The 23,875-nt window shown below is 40.6% G+C and overlaps 1 protein-coding gene across 2 annotated transcripts in view; it reads right to left on the bottom strand.

Annotated features, from left to right (window-relative positions):
• The window catches only part of ERBB4 (erb-b2 receptor tyrosine kinase 4), a 369,309-nt gene that overhangs the window by 71,729 nt on the left and 273,705 nt on the right, over positions 1-23,875 (bottom strand). For both annotated transcript variants that reach the window (XM_027894313.1, XM_027894314.1), the window contains exon 19: positions 22,092-22,277. In XM_027894313.1, coding sequence (XP_027750114.1) covers positions 22,092-22,277 — 186 coding nt within the window. The remainder of the gene's footprint in view (positions 1-22,091; positions 22,278-23,875) is intronic.

The raw sequence follows: 23,875 nt of genomic DNA, 5'->3' as shown, positions 1-23,875 counted from the left end.
GGAGAAAAAGGAAGTTGTGGAAAGTGACAACTCCTCATGGGCAAAAAGGTGAAAAAATTAAGTCTTTTTAATGGCTTTTGGAGGAAGGGCTAAGTATTTTTAATTTTGGCACTGAACTATCGCAAGAATAGTAAAAAAAAAAATTAAAATCTGTTAAAAGTCCAAATGGAGATTACCTCTTCAGACATTTTTCTTCAGTTGGGGATTGACGGGTTTGTGCAAATACAGAGAGCATTTTCTACACTAATCCTAAACATTCAGTAATGATGTCCTTGAATCTTTTATTCTGAGAGAAAGTTGCAGAACAATACAGCTATGACAGGGATACAGCTCTAACTTATACAGCCTGGAAAAGCTACAAGGATCCTAAAGCTCCTTTTAATTTCATGTACAATATCAATTCTGAAACAGTGGGCTGTGCCCCTTCCTGCCCATTTATATTATTCTTGTGAACCAGGTGCTGGAAACCAGCTCACATAATTTAGATAAATACTTATCAAGAATGTCTGATCGAGAATCGTTTTCAAAAGCAGTGCTCTTAATAACTCACAAAAGAATTTAACATTGCTATGTCTCCCTTATTTCTTTTATTTAGCTTAAACGAATCTCCATACATGCTTTGACTCCAATGGATTTGCAACTAGAGAGAACTGGCTCACCTATTTTCAAAGGGATTTACAATAAAACGTAAAGCTTTGAGTCTGTACTATTTTAACTGAATACCTGACTGAAAGAGAAGATACAACTTCATTCTCATCTGAAAAGCCACTCCATGCTCTAAGATAGCTCAGAAGAAGAAAGGACCACAAACTTTCAAAGCACTGGAGAAACACTTGGCTGAACCCTTAAGGCCCCAGCAAAACAGACTTTTTTTTCTTTTAGGCTACTTTGCTATAAAGCTGTAAAACAGAAAAAGAGAGAAGGGTAAAAAAATGGACATGGTGGAGGAGGATAGGTGGAAATTACCTTTAATAGGGCTATAAAATTTTTCCTGACTCAGATCAAATACTTCTGTCATTGCTGTCAGGCAAAATTATGTCAGATTAGTATTAACAGTGCATTCTTTTGAATCTGTAGTCCTGCTTCTCATATTGATTTGTGGCAATGAGTCAATATAGAACTCTTAAAAAAAGTTCATGTACCTGTGCATATATGAGTGGCAGCCAGCAATGCTAAATTTGTGTGTGCATGCATGTGCACATTCTGTTTCATTTTGCTCCCATTTGTCACATGAACATCTTTTCAAACACATTCATTATCGTGACAACAGGTTGAATCTGCAATTCACCATCTGCCTAAACAACATTAACCTTCATGCAACCTTATATTATTGTTAGTCCTTGTCTGAAATTTAAAATCCTCCTAATATAAGCTGGAGGGACAACTCTTGCATTTAGCATCATCTGTTCTGTGATAGGCACAGCCACCCTCCCCTAGTGCACTTTGAGAGTGCATTTGAGACAGATTTTATTTACTGAAACGTGCCAGACCCTTTTAAGACAGCACTAATATGTTAGCAACTGCCTTGTACCACTGGACAGATTTCAGACACCCCCAAAGCCCGCCCCAACCTCCTGCCTTTCAGCACTTGCAGCTTCTGGATGACGCTGCTGGGCTGCTGAAGCACATTGCCAAATTCCCTCTTCTCTACTCCTAGAGACCCGAGCAAAAGATTTGCCAACCACTTCAGATACCACAATGCTATTCCTACAGAGTCCTTTCAAAGGACTGCAAGTATTTCTGGATGTTGAGTTTCACTGGAAAACAAAGCCAGGTTCCTCTAGTGGGAGCATTAACAGAGCTTGCTGTTGCAACATAAGCACTCGCTTCCTGACAGGAAGAATATGGAATAAGAGTACGAAAGTTCAGTGAACGCTGACCGTACCACACACTCATCCTACTGTTCTCAAGAGAGCTCAAAGCCTTCCCATACATGCAAATCTGACCCTCCTAACAGAAAGTTGATTATACATACGCTTATAGCAAGTGTACAGCTGAATAAAAGATCATATTTCTTGTATTAGAGTATTTTAAACCAAAATCCAACTCAAAAACTCTTTCCTGAAAGCATCTCACAGTTTAATACCTCGGGTTACAGCGTCACTGCACTTCAGACAAGGGGGTACTGATAACTGCTATTGGCCACGTATTTCCAACTCAAAGTCTCAGTGTAATTTAGGTACAGTGTCTCAAACATAACCACAGAAAACACAAAGTAACAAGCCCATTAACAACTTCCTGGTTCATTTCATGGTTTCACTCTTGAAACTGCCAACAGGGAAACTGAAGCAGTTTTTCTGAGATTTTTGTGGATTCTGAAATGAATATTTCTGCAGTATTAAAGATACCTTTATATAAAACATAACATTTATACTCTAAATTTCTGCTTTCCTAGGGGACATAACTTTCATTGTCTGTCAGCTAGATAACTCAGCATACTTTGATCCAGAAAGGAGAAATCTAGGATTGCTTTCAAAAGCATTTTTGAAAGACAGTACTTACCTATTTTTCTTATTTCTGAGAAGAACATGCTGTTCTTGGCTTTCCACAAATCTACAGCCTTTATCTTCTTATGCTTCCTCTCCTTATAGACTACACTGCTCCATGCTGTAAGTCCTCTGCTCAGTTCTACACAGATCTTTCCACTGTCACTACCAATATGCATTAGCAAAATATTTTCATATGAACTGTACAATTCACTTTCATCATCCGCTACCACTTTGTCCTTAACATTCAGAAATTAGGTTGGTAGTGACTGGTCTCTGCTCCCAATAAATCTGAAATCTAACTTTTTAGGAAGGATTTTTTTTTGTAGTGGTGGGGTGTGGAACCCAGCTGCTGTCATTTTATTGTTTCTGTCATTTTATTGTTTCTCCTTTTTTGTCTTTTCCTCCTGTGCAATTGCGTTGGCACAGTACGAACTGATATGGAATGGAGATAAAAGGCAGCAACCAGAACCAAGCCCCTAAACATTCTTGGAGCTCTGGGAAAGGTTGAGATCTGCATCTGAAATCTTAAATTTCTGCTTCTCTTTGGTCATAACGAAGGATAAAGTCTTTCTGCACCTGATGTAAGTCATCAGACCTACCACTGGCAAGTGCTTGCACTGGGAATGAATGTGGGGAGCCAGTCCTGCAAAGGCTGAATGGCACATCTGAGGATTTAGATGCCAAAGACGGGAAAGATGTGCTACTTTGAAAATAAACATCTTTGTTTTGTTTCTGCATGCTTGTTTGCTCTAAATGCTTTAGCTATGCCTCAATAGCGATATTTCACTGGGAGAATATTATGTCTTGACAATTATGCAATTCTATTAACATCATTGCCTTTTTAATCTATGAAAGGTTACATTAAACAGAAAGAAGACGCACAAGAGACTAGAGAAAGGAAGGTACCTACCCTTTCAGGGAAAAAAAAAAAAGATTAATCAAATGATCATCCTGACATTTATTTTTATATGAAGGAAAATAGAACAAGAAATACAACAGGGTGTTTTAGTGACCTGAATACCAACAGGAAGTAAATTAAAACTAAAAAAAAAAAATGCAAGTGACAGGACAGATTCTTCCTTCAGATATATTCATAAGCTCACCCAAGTGAGCTTCCTGGAGCAAAGGGGAGCTGCAGGGTTTCTCTGCAGGTGGAGGTGGAGCACCACAGTATCAATGAAAACGTGACAGGCGGACAAAATTTTCTTATTTTTCTTAATTCAAAAAGCTGGACAAAAAAGATGCCCTAACCAATCTAATAGGTTGTACACTCTGAATATTGTGCTCAGTTCTACCCAGCAGGCTCCCTCCTAATCTTGACTACAATTCAAAATTGTCTCAGTGTCTAAACACATAACTACTTTAGTTCCTTCCAAAGTGCCACCATTCAGCTGGGGTCACTAGCCAGCAGCATATAAACCTCTGGAAGCTGGGAAATGCTTCCCTGACTCCCTGAGTACTTGTAGAAATGCGGTTTTTAATTAGCTATGGGAGAAGGGTGGGAAGATACATTGGAAAGAATTGTGCATTCTTCCTTTCAAAGCTGCAGTAAATATGCATACGTGTTTTTCATCAAAAATAGGCAACAGACAATTGAGACAGCAGAGGATTTACTAATGCTTAGAATGCTGCAATTGACTGACTCTTCTACCTTAGAGATCCCATTAGTTACTAGTTAGGAGAATTCAGAAAAATCTGTTTACAGCCATTACCCGTTCAAGTACATCTGGAAGGGCTTATGACCTGTACTTAACGGGCTCTTTGCATTGCTCAAGTACTCTACCTTCCCTTTCCAATGCTGTGCTGCCTTTTGCACACCGTGTAAGAGGGGTCTGTAACCACAACCCAGAAAGTACAGAGAACACACGTTCTGTTGGGGCTTGAGAGGTTGTACAGTAAATGGAGGGGGTACCTGAAGGAGAAGGGAAACATATTGCTTGAGATCATCTTGCTTGAGAGCCTACACAGCGTTCTGCTGAAGTCGGATTATGGCAAAATTGCTCAAGAATTCTAGAAATTGCACCCCTATTTGACATTAGGGCAAAACCACTAAGAGCCAGGTTATGACACACTGCACATGCATGACTAGAGGTAGTATGACCTGGTTCTTGGAATTCAAACTTCACCAGGGAAATCAAATTTCCTTTGAAAAGGTGTATACCCAGCCCTTTGATTTTTCAGCGTTCCTCCCTCGCTCTTTTCCTAATTTTCATTTTGAGATTTGTACTCTGCACATTGCTGCTGTCAGACAAAACGAAGAAATACTAGCAGTTCAGTGTGCAGAGCCAGTGCAAGGTGTGAAAGTACAGAAACACTTTTTACACTTTACTTTGTAGCTAGGACAACGTGTATTTATAATGGTGCTCCTCACAGAACCGTCTCCATGCCCTTTACTAAGCAGTCACAATTCCTCAGTCTGGAACTGCACTTTCTTACCTGTCTTTACTTCACCCTAAATGGCTGATTAGAACACTGTATTTTTAAGAGAAGAGGTGATGTCTACCACAAGGACCTAACACTTAGAAAAAATCTATACATAATCTTATTTTGTTACTGGACAGTACCTGGGCTTAGAATATGGCAATTTGACAAGCTTATACCAACCCACATTTTCTCTGTGAAAATCTGTGAACAGACACAGAAATGTTAGTTAGAAGGGACCTCTGGAGATCCCTTTTCCAACCTCGTTCTCAAAGGAAGACTATCACCAGTGCTGATTCTACTTCTCCAAGTATTTTTAAAACAAACTAGTAATATTGAAACACCCTGTTTTCTAAACAATTCATTTCTTCATAGGCCTTGAGTAAAAGATATATAAATAAAAACATCCCTGAAAATACAAAGAGATCACACATCTCTCTCTAGCTATGAGAAGGCCTTTCACTGGATCTGTGAGGTGACCAGTTATTACTGCTACTTTTACTTGCACTGAGCTCAGACCATAAACCAGCCTCTGGTTGACCTTCCTTATGCACAGGGAAAGCTGGTCATGGCACACAACTGTGTTCAGTCCTGCATTTCTCTGTGAAGAAAAACAAGGCTACACCACTGAGAATGTTGTGTATTCTGCTCAGACTCCACCAAGCAGATCTCCAGTAGACGGCTGAATACACAGTGGGCCTGTATCTAAGAAGTTAAGAACTATTTATCTGAAAAACAACAATCCCACTTTCAGTCACTTTATTACTACCAAAGTCTGCTTGAAATAAAAGTGAGCTCTGAAACAAGTGGGTGCACCAAGACATCAGGGCAACATTTAAGATCAGAACACCACATTTTCTGTTCCTCCAGGCTGAGGTTTTTACAAAAGTCTAAGCTATTTAGGCACTAAAGTTCTGTTGACACTCCAACAATTATGTTAGAGGAGTGTCAATCACGCACTCACTAGCAGCACCTGCACACGCCAACAATAATGGGACACTTGGACAATATTAATACAGCCAGTTACTCCAGAAAACATGAATTAGTTCCTGTGGGGGGGCATTATGTGGGTTGTAATTTCAGTTCCAGTTTCTATGACAATACAAGCCAAAAGACTGAAATCTGAACCACACTGAATCTAATGAGACATGGTGGCTTTGGAAAGCCATCTACAGCTTTCCTTGGAAATGGCATGCTGTCGCAATAAATGGAATGATTTTACATGCCTTTGACCAGCTCTCACTAAGGCCAGTTCAACTTCAGAACTCGTTCTTTAACTGCAATGTTATCTGAGGAGAGGGTTTTCCAAATGCCAAGGTAAATGAGCATCAGCAAGGTGATGGACGAAAAAACGAATGTGCTCTGTAGACAGACGTCAGTATACAGAGACAGATTCAATTAAATAACATTTACCTGGGCTCTTATGTTCCAGTCCTACTGTTAAATTACCTTGCTTGAGCACAGACACCTTCAAAAGATTTTAGCTGGCCAGCAAAATCCGCTTCCAGGAATGAAAAAGGCTTTGGATACATAAATGTTCAGATGAAGTTTTCCTCTGATGGCGAACTACAATGAAATGCCATCCAGCTCCATATGGTACCCAAGTACATCAGCACCCTTGAGGCAGAATTACCTGACTCATTATATAGCATAGAGAAAAACTGTAGCTCTTCTAGAGACTGCTGATGTTCAAAACAAAGGGCTGGCTTTACTCTGGATTTTTGCTTGTTTTTTTTTGCTTTCTTCCTAAAGAATCACAAGAAAAACTTGGCAATAAGCCAGGGATTCTGTTTTAGAAACTGTAAAGAAGACACCTATGGAGATGTTTTTCCTGTTCTTGAACACAATGACTATTAAAAGAGTTACAAAAACTGTGTTACAGATTTGCTGAAGTTAAAATACCTGCTGTTCCTAACAATCTTCAATTAGCTGCTGAGCTCAAAACACCCATTAGCTGTCTCTCTTCAGGGCAGTAAAAGATTAGATTATCAATTATAAAAAGCAGACTGCTCATGAGTCTCTGCTATCCATTTCTGATAAGTTTTGGCTTCATAACTAACAATGGGCCATAAATGATGTGATGTCTGTGTCAACTGAATCTGGAAAGCCAAAGATTTAAAGTAGATGGTGCAAGTCAACAGATACATATCTGTGTTCCTAATCATTCCTACTCACAGTACTTGTGAATATTTTAACTGGCTTAAACACTTTTGACTCTGCCAAGCTATGTTCTTCCTTGTATGAACAGAGAGAAAATGAGACTTTTAAAAACGGTTTAGATGGAAATAAAAGTATGTCCATATACTTGGAGAAAACCAGATATGTGGCATATTCAACACAAAGATTTCATCCTGCCCTTTATGCATATTCCACATTTATTTTGACAGGTATTATCACATCTCAGACTTGCCACCTGCCAGCTCTGACTTGATAAAACCTGGTGTGTGCCTGAGAATGCACAGCAAAACTCGTTAACATAAACAACCTTCATCTAAAAAGTTTATCTAAACTTGCATAACCACACTGTTGTGCAGGCAAAGAAAGCTGTAACATACAGCTGTTTACTGTATGTCACCTGATTTTATCAAGGTGTGCCACTGCACATACTTTCAGATAACCAGCAAGGAGAATGCTGCATCTGAAAACTGGAATCTATTGCATTTGTCTTCGCATTAATGTGAATAAACAAAGCTCTGATAGGTCTGGCATACATTATGAAACTCTCTCAATTAGAAGCAGCGGAGCAATAACACTTGGCATGTGTATGGCACCTTTCTTCAGAGAACTTTTGAATGCTTTATTTCCCTGAGGTTACCTTTAGTGCAGGTGCCAGCTACTTCACGTGGTTTACTCTTCTATTGCAAGCCACTATGCATGATGTCTTAGCATAATTCCTACACTGCATAAGCAGGAGACACATACTTGGCAGTTCTGCAGAATTCTCTGCGAGGCACCTGCTTTTCTGCTTCTCATTTTGTGGATTTCCAGTTTAGATACATTCATCATAGCAAGCAACACAACACTGGAACTTACCAAGTAAAGAAATTCAAGAATGTCATGCACAGTTTCTTTGTTTGCCAGGCAAAACACCAAGAGGCCCAACGCTTTGCTGCCAATACAGAAATGTGCACGTCCGTGAACTTAAAAAGGAAAACAAAAGGTAAAGGAAGGCACCAACCAAAAATCCCACAGGTTGACATGACTACAGGTTACAAGAATTATAAGAGGATATGAAGACAAGTGACATCAAAATACCTCCTGGAATGCCCCAAGCATTCTAAAGGACTTGGACTCCCACGTCTCCATCAGGATTTCCAGGACAAAAATCCAAGCAAGTGTGCTCTGGACACATACGTGATAAATCCAGCGTGTCTGACACGAACTGTGCACAGTCCACGCTCACTCAGACCAACCACATCATTAGTTTGGCCACACTGCACAGTCTGCACGGACGTGAGCGCAGGATTTCTGGCGTTCCAAAATCTGGGAAGAGCCAGCCATGCACAGCATGGGGCTGCACAGCCTGCCTCAGCCTCCCTCAAAATGCAAATGCAGGTTGGTTTGTTTCTCCAATCAGCTTTTAATGTAGTTACAACTATTCTGGCAGACGTTACGTCAGTGATAAAATCCTGATATTATTCCTTCGTATGGCTAAGGGTTTTTAACTTTTTTTTTTAAATTTCTCTCCCTGTAACTGTACATTATCTTACATTGCTATGACACATAACATCCTGTAATCATAATGGGAGACCATATCAAAATATATAGTGGTAGTATCAGTTTCTTTTGTATAAAGTTTTATAATATTAACAAGGATTAAAAGCAGCTACTGCTAAATAAAACTGACACAGTTTATTTCTTTGCTAAAATCATTTCCTTGCCTGTGTTGCAATTAAACAGGCACTAATAAGGAGAACCCTCAAAAGCTTTTAAGTGATATTTTATAATTATAATAAATAATATATATTTATATATTTTATTTGTATATAAAAGCTATGTTATCATATGATCCACTTGACATTCCATAGTATACCTTCCAGGAAATAAAGTAAAAATTACAAATGTATTTAAAATGAACTTAAAATGCCAAGTGCAGCTTCTTTTGGGAAGTATAATTTTATTCACTACTCCAATGTTAAAATTCTGATCAGTGGCCAGCTCTGTCAGGCAAAAGAGGCTTCCTCATATGTTTTTCATCAGCTCTTTAATCCCATTCATGCAGCAGCCAAGTTCAAGACTGGAAGCCAAGCTGAAACCCACTCCAAAGAAGGTCAAACAATATGCAAACCACCCCTGAGATTCTGACAAAACCACAAATCCCCAGTTGAACTGGGCAAAGCTGTGAGTTACTTAAAAACATCCCAAATCTTAGATATGATTCTTTCTAGTTCCTGTGTAGTAGACAGAGAAGACAAAATGGGTGTTGGGTAGGACTGTACAGAGAAAGGGGCAAAATCCTTCTTGCTTTACAGATCACTTTTTTACCATATTCTGTGATTTCTTCCTAAAATAAGTGTATTTCATGAAATCCATGGCTGCCATCACTGAGGTTCTCCACAGACCCTGAGGAAGTACAGACTAAAACCAGACTTTTCAGTCACAGAGGAGCAGTTCACAGCCTTAACCCAACAAAGTGGGTTCTGGGGTTCCCTCTAAAAAACACATCAGTTGGGACCCAAGGACCACAGCACCTTAGAAATGTCCATGACTATGTCAAAGATGGACAGGACTCCATTAAGAGAAGCGGGTTATTTTGTTTTGTTTATCATAGTGATGATTACAAAAGCCTTCATAATTTTCTGTGATCAAAATAAAATGCCACAAATTACGCTTACCTTGGTTTGGAAGGCAAAGTTAAAAAAAACCCACAACACAGTACCATCACAGAGCTGTCAAACACAGTTTTGCTACTATCTCTATGATTAAATTTCCTTTCTGGCAATCATGGTTTTAAAATGAGATGTAAAAAGAATTATTATTAGTCTTCCACTTGGAGATACACAGAACTGTACAGAGCATAACACCATTATCAGGATTTTATTCTTAAAAAGACAGAACAGTATATGTGAAAAAAAGTCAAGTAAGAGCAAAATTGGAAAGATTACAGAGGAGGAGGTAACAAGCTGTACTTGTACGAAGCAGAGTAGAAAAGAATTCATAACTAATGGGAGGGACGCAGCAACAGTGACAGACAAGATGAGACATTATTCTGTGAATAGCGGTAGTCCAGAAAGATGTGTAGGCCTGAATATCTCACCAGAAACACAGAGAGTTAGAAGGCAAGATAGATAAGAAAAGACTGGAAAAACATGGAATAAATTCACTCTTCAATAAAATATTGTCCGGGTGTGTAAGCTCTGAACTATAACGAAGTATTTTTTCAGAATGTATCAAAAATCAGAACCTTTGAACTGCTAGTTTTGCAGAAGAAATGTTGTGAGTCTTTAGTCTCCAACACAAACTAGAGCACTTATGTTTAAATGTAATGAAGTCTTCATTAAATAATTCCATTATGTGCTTTTTCCACCTACTCTACACATGCTATGAATTACTGATAGCAAGCCCCAGACAAAGGCAAGGGATAAAAAAGAGAGATGAAATTAAATGAAAGCTCCATTTTCTTTCTTAGGGTGAAAGAGGCTGAACTGTGGGATTGGTTCTGATCTGTTTACTCACAAGAACAGCATCATCACTGAATCAATAGGTTGGCTGATTTCAATGAAAACTCAGAGTGATGCATTATTCAGTTCAGCTAATGGAATGAGAATCTGATTTAATTTGAATTAAGAATGATTAAGGTGAGCAAGTAAGAAACAGAAAAACAAGAAACAATTCAAAGTGCAAGACACAACTCGATCTCTATCTCCTGAAGCTCCAATTTTCAACCCCGGGCCGTCTCCCAGAAAATCATGGGAACACATATTTCATTGTTTATTCTTGTCCTGTTACTACTCAGCTTCGAAACAGGGAACTAAAAGCAACCCTGTCATCAAATTCTGGCCCTTGAATGCAACTGTGCCATTCAGACCAAATTTGCCTCATAAACTTAGCAAGCTCCATCTTAAAAGTCATTAATTATTTTGCCTCCATTATTTCTACGAGGCTCGAGAACCTTACCACTTAAAGTGTCTAATAACCTTCTTCTAATCTCTGCTCTAAATTTATTCATAACCAGTTAAGACTCATTCATCCTCATGCCACTGCTGTCCTTTACCTCACATACTTGTTTTCCTCTTGGGTATTTAACCATGATAAATTTATAGCTAACACTCAGCTCACAAAACTTCATTTAGCTCCCCTAAATACACACGATCATTTAATCGCTATTATGATAAACCTTGCATACCCCAAAACCACTAGAGCTTTTACAATTAAACTTCTTTTTTTGGGGTACAAGTGCATGTTTTTCACTGTTACCTATAGGAGGTAAAGTCAGACCTTCATCTGGTGATGATGACACATCTTGTCTTACATCAAAAGTGCCCTGGTTGGTGTACTTTAGTCTTATTTCTATCTTAATATCTATCTTATTTGTATCTTCAATACAACCAAGTTTGTATTGAAGTCAAAAAATGTGAAGGAAAAAAACCAAACAAACCAAAATAATTGCAGAAAGAGTAATTTTCCAATTCCAAGACACCAAAACCTCTATTTGCCTTGTGCACATAAATAGCATTTGTGCCTTGTGGAAAGAAAGGAGTGTTCGAAGATTAGGAAATAAGCCTGTATTTTGGAAAATAAAGTCATCTGCTCCAGTCTCAGAGCCCTGACACATCACCTGGCCTTTTGACTCTGCAGTTCCTCCTCCACTAGGACAATGATATTGCCCTGCTTAGCAGGACTTCTGAGTGGGAAGACACTAATATTTTGAGGGTGCTCGAGCATGATACGGGGGTGCAACAATCAACACAAAGCACAGGATGAGATTATTCCAAATTAAGCTGCTTGAAATGCAACATTCATGCTATGGGAGACTGCTGCACACAAGTTCCCGTGTAAAGGAATTCACATTGCAATAATGCAAGTTGAGCCTAAACACAAAACCAAATTCTATTACAGTGCAGCATTTTAGTTATACCCACAGATTCCTAGAAAATATTCCTAGAAAATATGGCCAAACCAATGTTTATGGAAAAATAAAGTTGCTGTCTCTAAAACTGGCTTGGATTATATGTGTGAAACAACCGGACAAAAAAACATTTTTAAAAAGCAGAAACAAGAATATTTATGAGAGACAGCTGTATTTTTTTGTTTGAAAACAATTTGTTTTAAAATTAATTTTTTAGAAAGGTAATATAAATCCAAAGACTTTTCACAGGTCTTGAAAAAATTATTTATTTGGAAAATTCAGAACTGTTTCAGCTCAGGGCAATGCATTCTTTTAATGCTTGGTATTTTTCCTGGGATGCATAACCCAATCTGATTTCCTCTCCAATCAGAAAATATTAATGTGTTGCAGGAGTGTGGAATATGATCCCTCTGCTAACATGGACAGTTAGTAAATAAAAATAGAAGCAGCCAGGATTGTAATCGGTCTCACAGACAAGGGCAAAGTTTAGGGAAGCGCTAAGGTCGCAGGACAAAGAAAGAAAACACAACTACAGGGAGAACTGCTGCACACTGAGAGCTAATATGCACAAACAGACTAGACAGAAACAGATGGGATGCAGGAAAGTGGGAGAATGCTGACTGATGATACCTGACTGCCAGATGACCCTGCAGGCTTGAGGTCTGGCACGGCTCCTGAAACGGTGCCAGCAGCAGCTCGGAACTGCCCTCTCCCCTTTCATGGTATATTAAGCAGACTCACCTTGGTCTTTTGCGTTGCACAGGAACACCCCAGAGATCACAGAGCACCTGCAGGAAGTGTATTGCTTCTGACACGCTGCCCTGTTACCCTCAGTTCATGGAGGAGCTGTGTAAGTGGTTGCTGCTCACTGCTGTGGGAATTTTTCTGTCACCTATACTGCTCTGGTATTTCTGCAAAACTTCGCTTTGGGATGAAAAGAATGGATCAGCAAAGTGCCATGATGTAAGGTGTTATCTTCAGGTCTCATTTATGGCCTGAGATATACCTCAGAAAGGTTTTTTTAAAAGGATATCGAGTGACTACTGGTTTTGTACTTCTTTTCATGGGGCTCCTGATACAGCACGTCATACCAGGACAGGGAGACAACAGGTTCCACTCCACTGCAACCCCTGGATCCCACTTGGACAGAGAAGCAATTATACATGGAGAGGGGACAGTGTCAGGTTTTTTCAAAGACAGATCTGGATTTGGGACACAGTCAGTATCTCTTCTGTTAATAGACATCTGCTAGGTTTGATATCATGCTTATGGACCACACCCCTCACCTGGAACAGCTTCTGCTGAGCATCTCCCTTCCCTTTCAATAGCTCAGTTTTTCCATGTACCACTGGGACATCTAGCTAGTTGTCAAAGTTAAGCTCTATTCAAATATGGGGACATTCTTTAGAGCCCCAGAACCTTTTGCAAATGGCCTTGCAGAGTTTCCTGAAGACTCTAATGTGGGTTTATAAATAGGCTTTTGTGGGGCATGTGCATACTGTGGTATTTTGCAAAAATGTGGGGCATCCTAAACTGTAGCATCAGTGCCTTGGCCCTTAGTTTTTTGTAGTTATCCAAGCAGGATAATTTATCTTATAAAATACAATGTTGAAAGAAAGGTACTCACTAGGGGAAAATGCATTTTAATTTACGGGTATGTAGGGAAAGAAATCCAGCTTTTGTTTCTGAACTTCAGCAACTTAAAAATAGCCAAATACATATATTTCTGGAACATTAATAAAAAAAAATGCTTTGGGCTGAGACATTTTATGCTAAGTCATAGTTCTGCAGAATTTTATGGTCAAGTTATAAACCTCAAAAATATATGCTTATAATGGAAATCCTGACAGACCCTAGTTGGTGCTCCTATAATCTCCTGAATTCAATTTAGAAGTGGTTTTCAGTAATGCTTTCCCAAGCCAGTCTTGTTGGGCACTGCTAGGAAAAATCCAGTGTTGTGTGTGTCCCATGTCCCCCTGGTGCAGCTCACTGTGCCTGATGAGAATGCATTGAGGCAAACCATCCAGAGCTTCTGTAGCCTGTCAGGTCTCCAGTATCAGAGACCCTATAAATGTCAGGGCTAAGTGCACCTCTAATTTAACAAAACAATAAATTGTCTCTCTGCAATCAGTTGCTCATTTCTCTGTCTTCACAAGGGCTGATGTGATTTGTAAACGGCTGAAAATTCTGCTTTCCTTCCCAACAGCCACGAACCGCAGAACTGTTTTGGGGAACACTGGGTTTTTTGGGAAAAGGGAAGAGGAAGCCTAGATAAGGAGTCAGATTAGGATGGGAGGAAAAAACAATTACTACCTACTATAAACCCCTCTATAAACCCCTCCCAGCCACTGCCAAGCTGAATTCATATCCCTGCTCCCAGGACCTCAAGCAGAAAGAAGGGCACAGCTCTCTAAGAGCAGGAATGAAATCCAACCACACCTGAGTTAGTAGTTCCAACCTTAGCTTAGTCCTCCAGTATCTGCTGTGATTCCAGATTTCCTTTGTGTCCTTGTCATCACCTGCTCCCTTCACATTTATCCCCCTTCGAATTAAGCTGTCAGAGAGCTTCAAGGTTAGCCTACGCCTGTCTTTACGTCGTCAGTGCAGAGAGGTAGTCACCTTCAAAGGTTGAGTCATTCCACCCAGCTCCAGAGCTAATGACCAAATATATATAACACACACACTGAAGACCATAAAGAACTCAAATACTATCACACTGGGGTTATTAGAGCATGTAAAATAGCTTTAGGGAATGAGAGGTCAGAGCATAAAGCTGGGAGTAAGGTATCTCTAAAATTTTTATACCCACTGATCTTGCGTTTTTGTTCCTGTGGTTCTGACGCAATCTTCCAGTTTCCAATATCCCTCCCCCACAAACCAGAACAGCACGTGGGGTTCACACAGTCATCATCAGTTGGCTGGGATTAAAACCTCAAAACCTAAGTGCGTTATTATGAGAGAACTGAAGAAACTGAGGTTCTTTCCAAACCCTTTAGTGAGACACACTGACATAAGGATTCAGATGAGTGGCAGGCAGGATGCTCCCGTGTTCTTCCAGAGCACAGAGCAGGTATCAGCTAGAGGGAGCCAAGCAGCCAGGGAATGAGAATGAAGGAGAGAGAGCAACAGGAAACAGAGGTTGACACAAAGCACTGCAAAAGCAGGGGAAAGAGAGAAGTAAAGAAAGTAAAAGGCAAAATTTCAGAGAAAGAACAACTGTAATTTGGTGAGTGGACAGTAAGTCTGAGATAAAAGGAGAAAGAGAGAAATGAAAAAAAACTTCTTCAGCATTTAAGTTGAACTTTATTGTGCATCCCTTCATTTTAATGCTTTTCCACATGAAACTCCTGTGGACTAGTGAGTTTGGTAGAAAAGATAAAGAAGCTGCTAAACCACTGCAATGCTCCAGATGAAATGTCTGGTGAAGAAAGGGGGAGGAGACTGCATTAAATTCTCTATTGATACGTACACAACTATGCAGGAATACATGGAATACTATCCCTGCCAAGGAGACATGTGAAGCGCAAAGATGCTGCAATTATTTTTAATAGGATCCAATTCCCTGGTTTATTTGTCGTATTATTTCCAGCCATCGCAACTAAGGATCAAAGGAAGAGTTTCCAGGCCCTGATGCTGTCTCAGCCTGCTTAGTAGTGGCTGCATTCAACATGCCCACATAAATCTGAGCATGGAAGATCAGACATGATGACCAAAGCTCTAACATTTACTTCCTGCCCTGACTAATATGGAAAAAAAGATTCTTAATACCAGAGAGGATCAAAAGAAGCATCTTCAGCACTTCACAAAACCCAAGACAGTCCAGTTCATCACAGCAAGAAAGAAATCTGTCCCCTTCCACCACTTAGAAATTAAAAGCTAGAATAAGGAACTGTGCAAGATCCACCTGAATTTTGTTGCAATGGCTTCTCAAAAAAAAAAAAAAAAAAAAAAAAATCCCTGGGCATGGGCAAGGTGAAGTAATTCCCTTCTGAGACTTGATGACACAACTTTTTTCAGTGAGAGCTCTCCAACATCACCAGAAAAAAGGTCCTTCCTTTCAATCTTTCTTCCAATCAAACTTTCCAGCAGAGTGAGAAATATAATCATGATGAATAGCAAAAGGAAACTGTAGAGGGATTCAAGAGATGAAAATGATACTTTCCCCACCTATTTTGATTTTGCTGCTCCACACAATTAAAGCCTTGTTTCAATACGGCTTTAATTTCACAGCCCTTGGTTTAGATCCCACTCTTCTGTACACTGCACTTCCTCACGGAGCAGCCCCATTAGTAAACTACATTTATGCTAATGGACTTGCTTGCAGGGATAATTATCACAGCCCTCAGCCCTGGTCCTTGCCCGTGCGAGCACGTCAGGAGGGGTTGGTATAGCATTATAATTATACAATTAGCCTTGTCATGGCAAAGAGCTTTGGGAATAGAGACATCTTGAAGCTTAAAATGTGGACAGCTGATAGATGACTGTCATTAAGCTCCTTTGTTCACTCCATGATGGAATAGTCACTGAGCTGTAGGGTAGGCTTCTTTAATGAACAAGAAAAACCTTGAACCACAGCCACTGTCCTCCACCTCTTCCCAACCTGTCCTGTTACCCCTCATTCCTGTCATTTCACACAGCTTCTCTCCCATCCCATCTGTAGCAGAGTAACAAATGCTGTCTCTATCAATGACTCATTCCTAATCCATGGAGTCTCTACAGAGAAGAAAGGCTCCTCACCTCACAGTGCAACCTCACTTGCCTCCAGGCCTCCCTGCTCAGAGCCTCCCTCATTCCAGACATGAGGAATGCAGGCTGAAACTCATGGAATTTAGGATGTGAGGTGAGCGCTGTATCAGCTTCTGGATCTCAGTTGCATAAATCAACATTAATCCTTTGAATTTCACATAGCCTGGGAGTTTACATTCGGTTGAGAAGCACTGCCCTGGGCAGTAATAAACACACCTTTCCAAAAAACCTGGCATGAAGAGAGGCTTCAGGAGCAGGCAGTGGACAAGCCCTGCTTTGCCAAGAGAACTGCAGAAGGGCACAGAGCCCTGGAGCCTGAACCAGCTGAACAGGACAGGTAACAGGGCGGCAGAAAGAAGCAGCAAGGAGGCTTTGCAAGAGCCTTTGGCCTGATAGCTCCTGGAGGCTTCCAGCTGCAGATCTGTACTTCTGGCAGGGAATCCTTAGAGAGAGCAAAGACACTAAGTGTGCTGGAATAATACTTGGCAGACTTAAAGATGTGCATCCAGTTCATTAAAATTCAATCCCCAAGTTCCTCTCTCCTTTTCTTTCCTAGAGTGTTTTCAAACATTGTTTTCCTGCATACCCGGATAACTGATGCTGTGCAGGGCTTTAGTTAAGGTAATTTGAGAATTCTTTTATATTGAAAAGGTATAAAAAGTAATCTCCTAAATACTTGATTTTCCTTCCATGACATTCTACTGTATCAACCTACTTCTGCTTTACCTCATTAGTATTCTGAGGGGTTGTCAAAGAATTATTACAGTTCAGAACACGAAAAACAGGTCTGGCAGCCCCTGGGGGGATACAGGGCAGAAAAGAGTAGGACACCAGCTTAGACCCAAGAGAGTTGAGCTCTCCTCCACAGGCCAGATGTTAGTAGACAAGTTGTTTTGTTTTGGGAAGATTGCTTCCTGACTCCACCTCTGCCTTGACTTCTTTGGGGCAGGAAAAGTTCTGCTGCATTTGAACACTGGTCAGCAAAACTGGTACAGATGTAATGCAAATCAACAGCAGTGAATGAAACCATAATTGTAACAGACCCACCCCCATGCCAAGTAAAACAGTAGATATGACTGCCCAGGTCTATGTTGAAGTTACAAGTGTTGTATGCAACAGTGTGTATCAGGGAATGTTGATATTTTTTGGTCTGTGTTTGGCCCAGCCACCTTTGAAAGTTTTGTTCTTTGCCTGCAAAGTTCACTGATAAACGGGAGTTTTGTCCTTGGAGAGAGAGTTTCTTGTATAAACTGTTTTAATTGGTGTTCTGTGATTGGCTCACTGTCTGCAGAGGACATTTGAAGGAGAAATTGAAGAGGAGAGGATGAAGTAAAGCACCCAGACCCAAACAGATAAGACCCCTCGAGTGAAACAGCTCAAGTGCGAGGGGAATCCCAAAGTTCCCCCGCATGGCTGAAGGGGGGCACTCACAGAATGGGGGAGGGAGGGACCGCATTTCTAGATGCCCTTGGAAGAGACACAGAGCATTTGGCACAGCACAAAGGCCCACAACAGTAATTCCACAGAATTTAGTCTTATTTTCCACTAGAGTAACAGAGAGCAGACACAAGCTTAAACAGAGGTGCCTACTTAACCTCACCCAGGGGCAGAGTGCAAGCAACTCTCCCTGACTGAAACCTTCTTGAATGCATTTCTGTAAGAATTTCGTCACTCCCACACCTGTGGGTGGATTTGTTTGGGCAGCCCTTGCTGAGAGAAGTTGTATGAAACACATTGAAATATCAATGCACACAGCACCTTTTCCTGGTTGTTTGGTCAGTCTTTGTGATTTACGTGTATCTGACACACACTTGCTGAGAAGGACGTAAATTCACCCACTGAGAATTCACTTCTATGCTTGTGCCATCCTTACAGCATTTGATTTTTAATCTGTTTCTCAAGTAGCCAATACTAAGGATGTTCATTAAGCGTTATTCCTACTCCTACATGCCCTAAGGTCACCAAGGTTGTCACTCTAGCTCCCACTCTACACAGTATCTTGATATGTGAGCACAGTTTAGTCTTTTACTTGACATCAAACTCCACGTAAAATTGCTGTGCTGATCTCAGAGCTAAAAGGTTAAACTTTCAGTTCCTAAGCAAGACAGTTCACACCAAAGGGAGGTACAAGGAGATGCCTTGTGTATCTGCAAAGCAGAAGGGAAGAACCCCCTTAGACACAGTTGCTGTCTAACAACCCTGTTTTACGCAGAATGCTTGGGTGCTACTCTATTTTTACATCTTTCACCCGTAAAATAAGAAATGAAGGCTTCTGGAAGAAGAACACAATTACCCTACAATGATAAAACATGAGAATAAATTCAACACAATCTGTATAAGCAAAAAGAAGAAAAGCACCCAAGCTTTTTCCAATTGGCAGTAAATAATACTTAATAACTGCCCTGTCGTTAACTTTCAGAAGTGATCTCTAGAGCCATATAGGGGTTGGCAACCAGGCACAGTGTCCAACAAGTTTCTACATCCAGCTGTACAGAATTAGAGACACATGGAAATGAACAGCCTGGAAGAACAATGACTTCGATAAATAAATGCCTTCACACTGGCAGACAGAGAAAAGCACACTTAGGTAGGAACTGCGTTGCAGCAGCAACTTGATTTTAAACAATTTGTAAAAATCAGCCTTAACTTCAGATTTGAAGCTTTTCCTCCAGTCCTCTTCTTGTTGGGGAAAATTCTCACCACTAAAGCAGAGATGGTGAAGGTAGAAAGATGTATCTAACAAAAGATACCAGAAGCTGCTTCAGGGAGCAGAGAATAGGACTGGGAAGTAACTTGATCATTTTTGCCTCTTATTACATTGCTAATCCTGTTTTTTTGTATCTTTCAGAAGGACACAATCAACCATTTCCAAAAGGCTAGAAAAGCAAGATGTGGAAAGACGTTCTCAAGCTGTATGGCAGAGCCTGAAATGTGAGCACAGTGGAATACACAGACCTCTCCAGCAGTGAATGGGAACTTGTGCTTGATGCAACATCCACCTTCTGCACTAATTCTTCTGGAGACCAGTCTATTTCTAGGCAAACTGAATCTTCCCTGTTTACAGGCTGCAGATTGATTCCTAGTCACTGTTAAATGTGACAGATGAACAGAAAACAAATATTACTTTTATTCCACCTTTTGGGATAAGCGGTCTTACTGTCCAGGGATCTCCAATATTATTCTTCCTACCAGCTGTGAAACATTTTCTTGTGTATGCCTTCTAACCCCAATCGACATTACAGTCTGTCAGACAGCAAGGGAACAGGTATTCATTCTAGTATCCCACTAGAAAGCACAGTGCAATACAGAAAATTGTGTACAGAATTTGCATTACTCTTACACATTACATGGTATGCACAGACTCTTATGTTTCTCTCTTCACTGGCATCTTAATTGTTATATAGAAGGCTATGTATCTTTATGCATGGATGCAACCAGACAGCAATGATTTTCATTGCACAAGGACTACAAAAACAAGAAGAAAATAAGACTTCAGGGTACATTTTTGTTTTTTGGAGTCTACCTCCACAACAGGATTGCACCACACTGCCATGGCATGGAAGCACTACCTCTGGCGACCTTCTTAACCAGAACAAGTCATCCCCTATTAAACACCGAGGATAAAATACTCCAGACAAACTGGAATGGCCCAGAGCTAATGAATCAGCTGCATGGACCAAGTACTTCACTTTTTCAGGAAAACAGTCCCTTGCTGGTGTCATTTTATGGGGAGCCAGGTGGATGAGCTTCAGGTTGCAAACTGAGGCCAAGACAAAATTAACCCCACAACTACTGTGATGCAGAAGATGATGAATTTAATTAAATTTCACTAAACTAACTAAACTTCACTACACTCCCTCAATAATAGGCCACCTTTCATTGCAAAGAAAGCCCCTTTCTCTTCCTGACACTTCACCAGTTAATATTACATGTATGATCTCACCTCTTTGCACTGCTTGGTTACCCACCACCTCAGAACTCAAATATCTGTAATACTTAATCTCCTCCTCCCACATCACAGGGTGATTAAGAAAACCATCAGGCAATGATTTTCCAAGAAGTGTACCTAAATCCAATTCCTGCATTAAGCTGAAACCATTTACAACAGAAATCACTTTAGAACCTGTTTCACTTTGATAACAATCACCATGGGAAAGCCATGACCTGCCTTCCACAGACCTTCCCATGGATCTGTCAGCTCTATCCTGGATTAGGCTATCTGCTTCACTGAATCAGCTGCCCACATAAGGTCCATGGCAAAGCAAGTACAGCCACTAATCCAAGGAGTCAACAGCCATATATATATGCTGAAATGAAAATAAAGGTGGATTACCTTTGCAGGGACGCCACTGTGTAAATATTTTGCAATAAATAATAACAGCCACTATCGAGAGTGGAGAACAGATGGGAGGGAGGTTGTGTTGAGAGGAAGGACTCAAACAGGAATATGTATTTTCTCTCCAACCTTCTTTGGTTTGGTAACAGCCCTAAAGAAACTTGTGCAAATCTTCAGGCATAGGCAATCCCCACCAGTGTGTTCCAATACTCCAGGCAACTCTGACTGCTTTACTACTGCAGCACAAGGCATTGACATGCCTACAAAATGCTGCAACATCAGATTGTGAGGTTTGGATTTCCCCCCACCTCCTCTATGGACCAACTCCTCTACCCAGCATTATGGTTACTGTCAGCTTCAGGAAGGTTTGACAACAGATCCGATCCTGAAGGATCCAGCCTGCATCTGGATGACAAACGCTTCGCTCTTGCTCCTGAAAAGCCCCAGGAAGGCAGAGAGCATTGCACCATGGCAAGAAAAGTGGGGTTCAGCCCTTGAGACTTCCCATTATGCAAAGATGAGCAGCCTCAGCTGTTGTGATAGTTTTAAACACAGCAGAACCACAGTGGTTCCCCAAGGAGTGACATGAAGTGAATATTTATCTTCCTAGCAGTGTGGGGGCAGACAACTGACGGCGTGTCAGAATTTAACTGGCAATGCAGATTCAGAACGGTTGAAAACTACCAGCAGGTTAAATCTGTAAATATGATTAGTGAAAAACAGAAGAGGCAGAAGAATCCCCCCGGTGTTCAGCCCCAGATGTCACAAGGGGGGCTTCTTCCCTCATTGCCCTGAAAGATGCCCTCCCATTAACACTAAGTTGGAAAGACAGTCAAGAAAACACTTTGGTTTACATATTGACAAACAATCTAATACTGTAAGCAGCCAAAATAGTGTGTTTCAAGGACTACTCAGCCTTCTTGAAAACAAAAGCAGCCCTGAAACAAAACCAACACAAACAAAAAGAGAGGTCTCGATTAAAAGTTAGTTATGAAAACGACAAAAAAAGAAAACAGCTTCAAGTACGTACCTTAGCTATTTGGACACACCAGTTCAGCAGGAGCTGGGAACCAATATTATCCTTATGTTCATGAACATAATCCAACAGACAGCCATGAGGCATCAGCTGAGTGACCAGCTGAATGGTTGGGCTCAAGCAGACGCCTAGGAGTCTCACCAGGTGTGGGTGGTCCATGCTGGCCATGATAAGAGCTTCCTGTAACAATAAAAGTGACCCTGTTACTCCAGTAATTAAAGACTCTACGCATAAGACATTTCCTGCTGTGCATCTAAAGGGGATCAGTGTCCCCTAAACACCACGAATTCCTGTGCTGTCTATCCAGTGCTAGGTGTACCTGGGGAACATCCAGTCTGATGTAATGTATACTTGATGTAGTGAGTCCCAAACAACAGAATCAGATTATCTTCACAGATCCAGTCATGGCTCAGATGTAAAATTCTGCACTTTCCTACCTTCCCTGTCCCGTTACAGCCACAGAAACAAAGATATAAGTGTGACACATTAGACTTTAAGGTCTCTTTGAGCTCATTTTACTTCCCATAATTTTGCTGCCTGAATACTTGTGGTCAATGCATGGGGCATCAGCTTCATATTAGGCAAGCAAACTACTGCCTCTCGTGTATAGCAAGATGGTCAGTTATGCCTTACTTCACAAGGTACTCAATGAAACTTTGCCAAAATGTCCTACTGGATCAGAGAATTTACGCTCAGTGTTTATAGACTTAAGCATGTAACATTTATTTGCTGATCGATGCTCTCCCAAAGTTCTACCTGCAAAGGTCTAAGAATTAGGAGGTTTAGCGTGGGCTTTTCAAATGTGCCTCATGCTCTTAAGTCCCACTGAAAGTCAACAGAGTCATTAAGCCTTTAGGACATGACCATCACGTTACCATCTCATTGACTGCTGCACAGCAATAGCCTAAACCAGGGCTTGTGACAATGCAAGAGTAGCCCAGGTGCAGCAGCACTCCTCCCTGTATCCTGATCCTCAAGTAAATCACTACAGGAAAGCAGCAGCTTTCTAAATCTGAATCTCTAACCTCAGCTCCTGATTCCTCCAAAGTCCTCTTTCAACACATCTTGGATGAGTCATTATGGTTTTTTTCCCACACTTCAGCTTTTCACACGGTAAACAGGAAATAATATTTCTTTCTTTCTTCTAGACTTTGTCTTTTCCAGGCCATAAGTTTACAGAAGTTTTCAGCTACAAAGCTGGGTTGTCTACAAACGAGGACCAGAAGGATTTCATCTTGGCTATGCTATTCAACCCTAAAGCTCATACTACTGACAAGGAGCAGAGAAGCTACATAAAAAACCCCTCCATAACTGTTCTTAGAGCTAATGCTGCCATCAGAAGCAACTGGCATTTAAATGCAGCAGGAAGAAAGCTCTTCTCTCTCATTCACTAACCTGACTCCTCCATTTCAAGACCACATCATCATGGCAATGGAAAAATGAAAAAAGAGATGAAATTGTGGCTCTATAAAGCTATTTTGGTTCTCTGTTTTTTGTTGTCTTTTTTTCCCTCCCAAAAATGTATATGACATCTTTCTGACAACTTACAGAATAAAAGCTGAAATAGCATGAAAGAAGGAGAGAGAGAGAAAAAGAGAGAGAAAAAGAGAGAGAAAGAGAGAGAGAAAGAGAGAGAGAAAGAGAGAGAAAAAGAGAGAAAGAAAGAGAGAAAGAAAGAGAGAAAGAAAGAGAGAAAGAAAGAGAGAAAGAAAGAGAGAAAGAAAGAGAGAAAGAAAGAGAGAAAGAAAGAGAGAAAGAAAGAGAGAAAGAAAGAGAGA

This window comes from Empidonax traillii, unplaced genomic scaffold (genome assembly GCF_003031625.1).
Source record: "Empidonax traillii isolate 1590-97213 ecotype Southwest subspecies unplaced genomic scaffold, ASM303162v1 scaffold424:size506307, whole genome shotgun sequence".
Classification (NCBI taxonomy): domain Eukaryota; kingdom Metazoa; phylum Chordata; class Aves; order Passeriformes; family Tyrannidae; genus Empidonax; species Empidonax traillii.
The sequence above is the reverse complement of the archived record's forward strand: the minus strand, read 5'-3'. Positions and strand labels throughout refer to the sequence as shown.